This window comes from Nicotiana attenuata, unplaced genomic scaffold (assembly GCF_001879085.1).
Source record: "Nicotiana attenuata strain UT unplaced genomic scaffold, NIATTr2, whole genome shotgun sequence".
NCBI lineage: Eukaryota > Viridiplantae > Streptophyta > Magnoliopsida > Solanales > Solanaceae > Nicotiana > Nicotiana attenuata.
In genome coordinates this window covers 83,758-92,940 of record NW_017673052.1, presented here as the reverse complement: position 1 = coordinate 92,940, position 9,183 = coordinate 83,758, and the positions used below count along the sequence as shown (strand labels likewise).

At 37.2% G+C, this 9,183-nt stretch overlaps 1 protein-coding gene across 1 annotated transcript; it reads right to left on the bottom strand.

The window, feature by feature from the left end:
- Positions 1 to 376: 376 nt before the first annotated feature.
- LOC109215294 (26S protease regulatory subunit 6A homolog) lies at positions 377 to 8,867 on the bottom strand. The gene is made up of 8 exons (XM_019379326.1): positions 8,518 to 8,867; positions 4,260 to 4,367; positions 3,633 to 4,016; positions 2,543 to 2,661; positions 2,111 to 2,198; positions 1,765 to 1,884; positions 1,520 to 1,660; positions 377 to 648 (listed from the first exon to the last, which is right to left on the bottom strand). The coding sequence occupies exons 1-8, from the start codon at positions 8,749 to 8,751 to the stop codon at positions 571 to 573; spliced, it is 1,272 nt and encodes a 423-aa protein (XP_019234871.1). The 5' UTR covers positions 8,752 to 8,867; the 3' UTR covers positions 377 to 570.
- Between the last annotated feature and the right edge of the window lie 316 nt (positions 8,868 to 9,183).

Genomic DNA, 9,183 nt, shown 5'->3' with positions numbered 1-9,183 from the left:
CAGAAATTCTTTTTGTTAAAATTGATAGTGGTTAATAAAAAAGGAATTGGAGAAAAGGTATATATTGAGTGCCGGATAACCATAGAGGGTACAGCGGCTGATTTCTAATCTATGTGCGATACAAACTTTGCACGGAAGAGCCTATCACTGCAGCTTCCCCAGTTAGATTTTACAGCCATAGGCGGTTCATACTTTCACAGTACTCACCCCTTGAGGGTGAAACATCTTTTCGTCTTTTACAGAAATAACGAAATATTCTCTTTCAATTAACATACCTTTTTTGTGATAAGGTCTTTTTTCCAATTAATCTAATTCCCAATGCACCTCTGTTAGGCTTTTAGAGGTCATCGAGTCATACAACAATAAATTATAAAGAGAACAAATTTAAGAAGAGATCAAATATAACGCTTCACACCCTCCATAATCGGTTTTAACAGCAAACATTCAAGCACTTACAAGGCCAATTCCCCTTTGGGGGGGCCGGGGGGTTGGCAGTGCCCATCTTATCTTAAGACGTCAAAAGGTGCACACACATCTAGTTAGTTTAAGCATAGTAGTCATCTAGTTAGTTTAAGCATAGTAGTTTAAGCTGGCTTTCTTCTTAGCCTGAACCTGAATGATACCTTCATTGAAATCTTCATGGGTAACCTGCAAAACAGTAAAATAAAAACAAACGCTTATAGCTTGCAAACCATAGAAAAGTTGGGGAATGTGTTTCTCTACTATTGATTAGTTTCAATCTTAAGTCCTGGTTCATAGGACCAACAACTATCAAACCAAACTAGTTGAACCCCCCCCCCCCCCCTAGACAAGGACAAGAGGATCCAGATCACCATCATAAGCCGCCACTATACTGCTAAAACCAAAGACATTAAGGGCCTGTTTTATTTGGACCGTGTAATGATAAATCTGAACTTTTAATTACCAGTTGAAGGTCCCAACTAGTGTATCATAAACTGAAGTTTACAAGTGTGCTACATCATTATACAACAGGTGGGAATAAGAATTTGTCAAACATCAATCTGAAATACAATATAACTCTTTTAGCCAAAAACACTCCTTTGCATCTTTGTGACTTTTCACATAGCTTTTACATGTAATAATATTAAAATGAACAGATCACATTTCACAAACAAATTTGTAGTATGCTTCTCAATACTTAAACTTTTGCCATGTTCAAGTTATTTGGATTTTAAACTTGTAACATTTTCAGTTAATTCAAAGTTCAAACATCTTAAACTTTTTAGGCCAACTAACATGATCAGACGCAAGAGACATTGCGACTATCTTCTGCTTTTTTCTGATTTTAGGCCAGCTAAAATGATCAGATGCAAGAAACATTGTGGCTATCCTCTGTTTCTTTTTCTTTTTTGACAGATCCAATTTTTTCCTGAATTAAATTACAGAAACTAAGCCAAACAGATAAAGATCATAGCCAGAATATCAGCACAACAGAGCATGTCATGCACAAGTGGGAGCAGCCACAAATAGTAGAGAAAGCAGGGAGAAAGAGAGAGACCTCAGTGGCATCACGGCGGAGTGCTAACATCCCTGCCTCAACACATACAGCTTTTAATTGAGCCCCGTTAAAATCATCTGTGGATCGAGCCAATTCCTCGAAATTGACATCGGGGTGAACATTCATCTTTCTAGAGTGAATCTGCAATTCCAATAGAGAATCAAAAGAAACCAAAAACATTGAAGAACTTATTTCTCAGATTATAGGGCGCATCAGATATACACCAATTTCAGAGGAAGACCTACCTGCAAGATTCGAGCCCTAGCTTCCTCTGTGGGATGGGGGAACTCAATTTTACGATCCAATCGACCAGATCGCATCAAAGCAGGATCCAAAATATCAGCTCGGTTTGTTGCTGCTATAACCTGAAGTAAAGGAAAGAGACCAATACAATTCACTCAAATATAGCGAACCAGAATAATAAAAATACCATGAATAGTGGAAATACCATGTCTAACTTTTTGCACTGATGTGCAGCTAAATTTTACAACCCCAACAACAAATATTACAAAATTGGGAAGGGAATATTTTTCTCAATGTCCAAACTAGTTTAAGATGGGTAAAAGTAGAAAGTACAGGCAAGAGAATAACCTTTATCCTATCGTCACTGCTGAAACCATCGAGCTGATTAAGTAACTCCAACATAGTTCGTTGGACCTCTCGATCCCCACTAACTTCACTGCAATCAAACAACATAAACCAGTAAGTGAAGGTCCAGCACTATCGCATCTATCAGGAAGTTTGGAGTGACATTTCTTTCATGAAGTACAAAGTGATAATATTTTCAGTCATAACATATATCAAGAGTCTACATACACACACACACGGACGCATATCCGTGTGTGCATGCATGTGTCTGTAAGATTCAAACATTTGTAAGTGAAAGCAAGATTCTGCATATTATATAAGGAGATTTAGAGTGAAATTTCTTTCATTATGCACAAATAACAAGAGTCTGCATACTCTGTCTGGGTGCAGGATTAAAACATTTCTAAGTGAAAAGAACATCAGCCACATAGTTACCTATCAAAACGCTTTGTGCCTATAGCATCAATCTCATCAATAAAAATGATGCAAGGTGATTTCTCCTTTGCCAGCAGGAAAGCATCACGGACAAGTTTTGCTCCATCTCCAATGAACATCTGCATTTAGTACAAGATTCCATTGATAAGCAGTATAAATGAGACGCAGTTGTTTTATGCACTACTTGGGTAGTCAGAACGCCGAACAGTAAAAACATATTCTAAATGCAAATTATCTGTCATGATATCAAGTTTTCTTTCGGAAGCAATTAACTCTAGTCAATCAATTTATGGAAATTAGCTGACACATTCAATATCAATAGCAAGTTATGCCTATCCCATGTTGCGAAAGTCTGTCGTGTATAAGGTCCGCATAGCATTACTGATCAAAATTACTAGCAACAAGATAAGAGTATTTCCACGCACTGCACATATGGATAACAGGGAGATGGTTGCTTGACATCAAAATCATACCGTAAACAAATAACTTAGAGAGAGAGATGAAAGTTTGAGAATGAATGTGAGGGTGGCATCCTGCCCTTGTGTATGTATAGATATGCTGCTTCCTTGATTTACTTTAGTTCGACCCCCAAAGTAGCTGTCTTATAACAACTGACATGTTGCCTAGTGACCTAGACATATTCCAAGGTGGCACTTGTTTTCGAGTGTGCAAACTAACATTTTTTGGGGAAGTGTTTGTTTGAGGTTTTTTAACCTTTTTTCTTTGAAGAATTCCAAAGTCAAATTTTTAAATCTTTCAAAAAATCCAAAAACTAGATATATCAAACACATAGGCTTTAACTGAGATTTACAAATGTATTAAATGTAAGTAAATTGAACGAACAAGCTTTTGACAAGATCATCAGTAAGTTCGATACGAGAACCACCTAGCATCTTACTTAATGTAATTGCAACAAATGCATTTTAGAGCAACCATTTGTCCCAATTGAGAGGAAAGAAGCAAACAGGGGATACATTACTTATAAAAGAATAGCGGATACAAGATATTAGAGTAACTTGCACATACAGAGTATCTCATATGAATTCAAGCAACTGAACATAACAATCACTGGAAGTAGAATAAAATTCACCTGCACAAGCTGCGGCCCTGCTAGCTTAAGGAAAGTGGCATTTGTCTGTGCAGCACAGGCTCGGGCCATGAGAGTTTTCCCAGTCCCAGGAGGCCCATACAAAAGGACTCCTTTTGGAGGACGGACGCCTAATTTCTGGAACCGTTCTTTGTGTGTCATAGGCAAAACAATTGCCTCTACGAGTTCTTGAATCTGTTTCTCCAGACCTCCAATATCATTGTAGTCTTCAGTTGGTTTTTCATCAACTTCCATTGCCTTTACCCGTGAATCATATTCAGATGGCAATGTGTCTAATATCAAATAACTGTCTTTGTTTACTCCAACAAGATCACCAGGCTTTAACTTATCCGGGTCAACAAGGCCAACAACAGGCAGGAAAATTGTCTACAATTGCCATGAAGAAAGGACTGAATTAGTAAAAAGAACTTTGCTAAATCCAAATGGCTTTCATATGGAGAACAAGGATCTAGTTGTGAAGTTCAACCATAAAAAGGATATAAATGCCAAAGAAGCTGTTGTAGTATATATTACAAGAGCACTACTTAGAAGAAGAGAATTTTAGGCAGTTTCTGTGACATCGCATACCAAAAAAGATAGTCATACAATATTATGAGTATAACGACTCACCTGGCGCGTGGACGTTTTCAGTACAACACATTTACCCTTCCTTTGTGAGTCAAGATCAATATTTGCACCATCCTCCTCATCCTCCTCCTCTGGATTCATTTCCAAAATCTAAAAAGATAAGGATCAAATGAGTGCCTCAAAGATAAACTGCTCTACCCTATCTCCGCATAACCCCCTTTATAAACAAAACAAAATATTAAGAAAAAGAGAAAGGAAGACATAATAGTATGTGCAGGAATATTGTCTTCCCCAAGGTCTTATAGGCAATTCAATTTCTTAAAATCACATGACAGAAATGCCGAAATATGCCTTCTTATACACACATATAGCCTCAACAAACGGGGGAAAATATCACTTCTAAACAAGCAACAGTAGACATTGCAAGAAAAACCTCTTAAGAATTGCAGAACATACAAATCAATCACCAGCCCTCTCCTCTCTCCCCTGGCATCAACCAGTGTTTCTCTCAAGCATTTTTTGTCTTCCCAAAATACATTTATCCATCTCTATCGTCTTGAGCAAATGCATTTGTCATTCCCAGATTAGCACTTCAATTAGGTTTCTTAGGTGAACTCTCCATCTACTTAAACAAATGCGATGATGAAACCCATATACTATACAGCGTACATATTAAATTCTCAAAAGTACAAGGACCATATATGTACTGCAAAATTCTACATAAACAAATATTTTCCATATTAGGAGACCCTCATTTCAAGTCAAGAAAAACAATCACTAAAGTCTCAACCATCCTTTACAAATTTTAAATACAGACCTGAATGGCTGTTCAATTCAGAGTTCACATATGTCCTAAAGATTGTTAAGTATCTCAATTAATTTGCCACAGAACAGGATATCTACGGAGCCAAGTCACTAAGAGGAAGCATGAAGATAACTATTACGATACAATTTAATATTTCTACAAAAAGTGCAACAACAACAACAACAAACCCAGTGAAATCCCACAAGCGGGATCAGGAGAAAGTAGTGTGTACGCAGACCTTACCCTACCTGGTGCAGGTAGAGAGGCCGTTCCCGAAAGACCCCTGGCTCAGGCCAGCATAGTCGCAGCAATTTCTACAAAAGTGCAAGTTTCATAAATTGGAGAAGATATCATGCAGAGTTGGTCCTTTGAGTATTTCAGACCTCCCTCTCTTTTTAATTCCTTAAGCCACTGCAACTAGAGCCTTACCCTTCCCCACAGGAACTGGCTCGAAAGGAGAATAAGTACTGCAGTGAAAGTTTGAGATTGAAGTTTTGCTTCTTCAAAGCTAGGATTGAAAAGATTTAGTGGCCACCCCACTAGCTCCACCCTCAGATTTTTAGCACGGTAGATGGCTGTTCTTCACATTAATGAAATGGTCATAAATAATTTGCCAATACTTCTCTTTCTACAGTTCTGGTGCAATCAGAAGTCATAGGCAAAGAATGTTCCCGGGCTGTGCACCCATTCTACCCCTCTAATAAGTAATAACACTATTGACACTGTTCACTACCCCTCCAAACGATCAGGTCCAGTCCCATTGCTTGGGGACAAATCATGCTTCATCTAACTGAGGTTCATAAAACATATTGTAGAATAAGACGTGCAAGCTATCCTGTCATCCAATACATCAAATTGGAAATTACCCTAATCAAGTAACATGGAGTATCCTATTTGGTGATGATATTGTACTAATTAACGAAACTAATGAGGGGTGTCAACTAAAAGCTAAACTATGAAGAAGCATTATAGAGAGTACAGATTTTAGGATAAGCAGAAATAAGACCAAGTATATGCATTACCAGTTTAGTCTGCATAAGAAGAGTGAAATTGAGGTGAGATTAGACGGGATTGAGGTGCCTAGATGCAAGCAATTCAAATATTTAGACTTGTTGTTCCAGGAGAATAGAATGACATATGAAACAGATACACATTGAATCAAAAATCCTTATAAAAAAAAAACATTGAATCAAAACCGGCAGCTGAAACCGGGATATTTTTTAACAGTAAAAGACTATCAGGGTGCTAAAGTAATAGAAGGATGCCTACCAAAGTGAATAGGTAAGTATTATGGAACAGTTATAAGATTCATCAACACATCCACAAGATGAGTATCGCAAAAATGTCGATGCTAAGATAGACGTATAGCAATACAACAAGCTCTACAAGATTAAAATATTTACCACATCCACCAGAAAGTGCAAGTAGCACACATTTGAAGATAAAATGAGAGATTGTTTGAATGTTTTATCATGTCCTGCGTTGACCTTCAGATGCACCAAGGTGGACGAGATAGATCTAAATGAACATGAAAGGAAATTGTCTTGAATGACCTACCATCTTTCGGAACCCATGCAGACTCGGGGAAAGATAAGGCACAATGGAAGAAAAATATTTATATAGGTGATACCAATTAATAGGAAATATGTTTCAGTTGTGTTAGTAAGTAGCTGAAATGAGAATGTTGAGATGGTTGTGCGGACATACCAGAAAAGACAAGAATAGGAATGAAGTTATTAGAAACAAGGTGGGAGTGGACTCTGTGGAGGACAAGTTGAGACAATTGAGGTTGTCATGTGAAGAGGAGAGACATAGATGCTCCGGTCAGGAGGTGTGAGAGGCTGACCATGGCTAGCTTGAGGAAGGGCGGGGTAGGCCAAAGAAGTATTGGGGAAAGGTGATTAGGCAGGACATGTCATTGCGTCACGTTATCGAGGACATGACTCACAGTAAGAAGGTGTGGAGGTCGAGGATTAAGGTGGTAGGTTGACAGGTAGTTCTGAGTTTCACTTAGGTTTACCGGTAGTACTAGTACTATTCTTGTATCCTCTTATTTCTGATAGTTTATTACTTGTTATGTCATTCGCTTCCATTACCATATTACATTACAATTGCTATTGCTTGTTGCTTTATTTTTACTGTTCCTTAAGCCGAGGGTCTATCGAAACAGCCTCTCTACCTTTATTGGATAGGGGTAAGGCTGCTTACACACTACCTTCCCGACCCCATGTATGGGATCAAGCTGGGTTTGTTGTTGTTGTTGTTGTTGTTGTTGTTTCAATCATGTTAGTACGTTTATTTTAGGTCCTATAATTTTAGGAGTCTTTTGGCCCTACTAAAGATTTTTATGCCAGCAAAAACCATAGATAACTTCTGATGCTTTTTATTTTTGTATTTATTTTATATAATGTTGGCTTGAGATAGATTTAATTGGAGAAACATGGTTAGTGAGGATTTAATAGCTGACCCTTACTTGTTTGGGACTTGTTTGGGACCGAGGCGTTGTTGCATTCTCTTACACTAAGGGGTCGTTTGGTAGGATGCGTTAGAGAAAATAATGCATGCATTAACTTTTGGTATACCAATCTCTTGTTTGGTACACTTTTTCAATCTACGCATTACTAATACAAGTATTAGTTAAACAACCTATATGGTATTATCCTATTCATAACTAATACATAACAAACCATGGTATTAGCAATACCAAGGCTATTAATGCATGCATTAGCATAGTTAAAGACAAAATAGTGCTTAAAGTCCCTTAAAGCTAAAGAATATGTAGGCCACTTTCATAAACAACTAATTTTCTTACAAATTATGCAATGCATTTTAATTTTTAATCCACCACACCAAACAGTAGATAAGAAATAATTTCTGCATAATTAATGCTTGCATTACTAACTCATGCATTACTAAGAGCCCGTTTAGATGGGCTTATCTTAAGTGACTTTTAAGCCAAAATAGCTTTTACACCATAAATTAGGAATTTTAGTTTTTGGCTTGTTTTTGTCATTTTAGCTTTTAAAAAGTGCTTTACTCTATCCAAACACTACAAAATGGCTTAAAAGTTATTTTGCCTTAAAAGCACTTAAATAAGCCAATCCAAACGCGCTCTAATACATCTTATTCAGCATTATTCTTATGCACCCAACCAAACGACCCCTAAAGGCTTTCTCATTGGCTCTATTACGATGCATAGTCTCATTGTGAACATATTTTTTCCTTTCTTCCGACATACAGCAACTTTCTATGCTATCTTATCAGTAGACAGTCAATATCCTTACTGAAGGAATATTAAGGTTACGATTCCAGGAGAAGTTGATACCCAACAAAAAACATAAAAAAACAAGTAGTCGCTGGTCTACTTACACTATTAGAAAGTACTACCAATTACACTCCCAATGATTTTAGTGAGTGTCTTAAAGCACTAGTTTCATAAATCCGGAATTATAAATGCAAACGGTGAACCATAACAATAAGATAACATAACAATACCTCAACAATGTTGCCGACCAAGTAAGGAAGCTGCTTGTTGAGCTTAATTTTCTCCTGATTCTCCTTTATTTTTTCTTTGAATGAATCCAACTCTAGATTCGTTCTCTGCAGCTCTTCCTTTAAAATTCGGATTTCGTTGTCAAGCAAACGCGCAGCCCTAATAATATCATCAGTGGACATGGCATACAGCTCATCTTCGAAGTTGCCGTCCTCAGCCGCCATCGGTGTCGCCATCCACAACAGAGTAAGTCTATCAGAGAGCGCTATGGAATGAGGGACTCGATCTGTGTGTGGCTTGTAGATTGTAGAATCAGAAAGGTTTATAGGGATTAGAGAGTCACGAAAGGAGAAAATACACCAATTTCTGATTATTGCATTTTCAATCCTTTCAATTTTAGTTTATCTTTAATTGGATCCCTGTAGTTAGTAATAATACCAATTGTAGGCTATAAGCCTCTAGCTCCTTCTACATCAATATATCTATTTGTCTATATCTATATCTATTCTATATAAATCTATATCTATATCTATCTATCTATATCTATCTATCTATCTATATTATTATAAAAGCACGAATATAAAACGCTAAATCTTGAACGACAAATGCCCCTAAAAACCTTTTAAAAGTTTCAAAAGGATAATGCATAATAGATAGATATCAACTTC

What these genes read in the sequence shown, in the direction of transcription:
- LOC109215294 (XM_019379326.1), bottom strand. Translation starts at nt 8,751, where the DNA reads ATGGCGACACCGATGGCGGCTGAGGACGGCAACTTCGAAGATGAGCTG. An exon ending in TGAAAACGTCCACGCGCCAG is followed by an intron (nt 4,017 to 4,259) that starts GTGAGTCGTTAT and finishes TGGCAATTGTAG; the next exon opens with ACAATTTTCCTGCCTGTTGT. An exon ending in GCAGTGACGATAGGATAAAG is followed by an intron (nt 1,885 to 2,110) that starts GTTATTCTCTTG and finishes CCTTTACTTCAG; the next exon opens with GTTATAGCAGCAACAAACCG.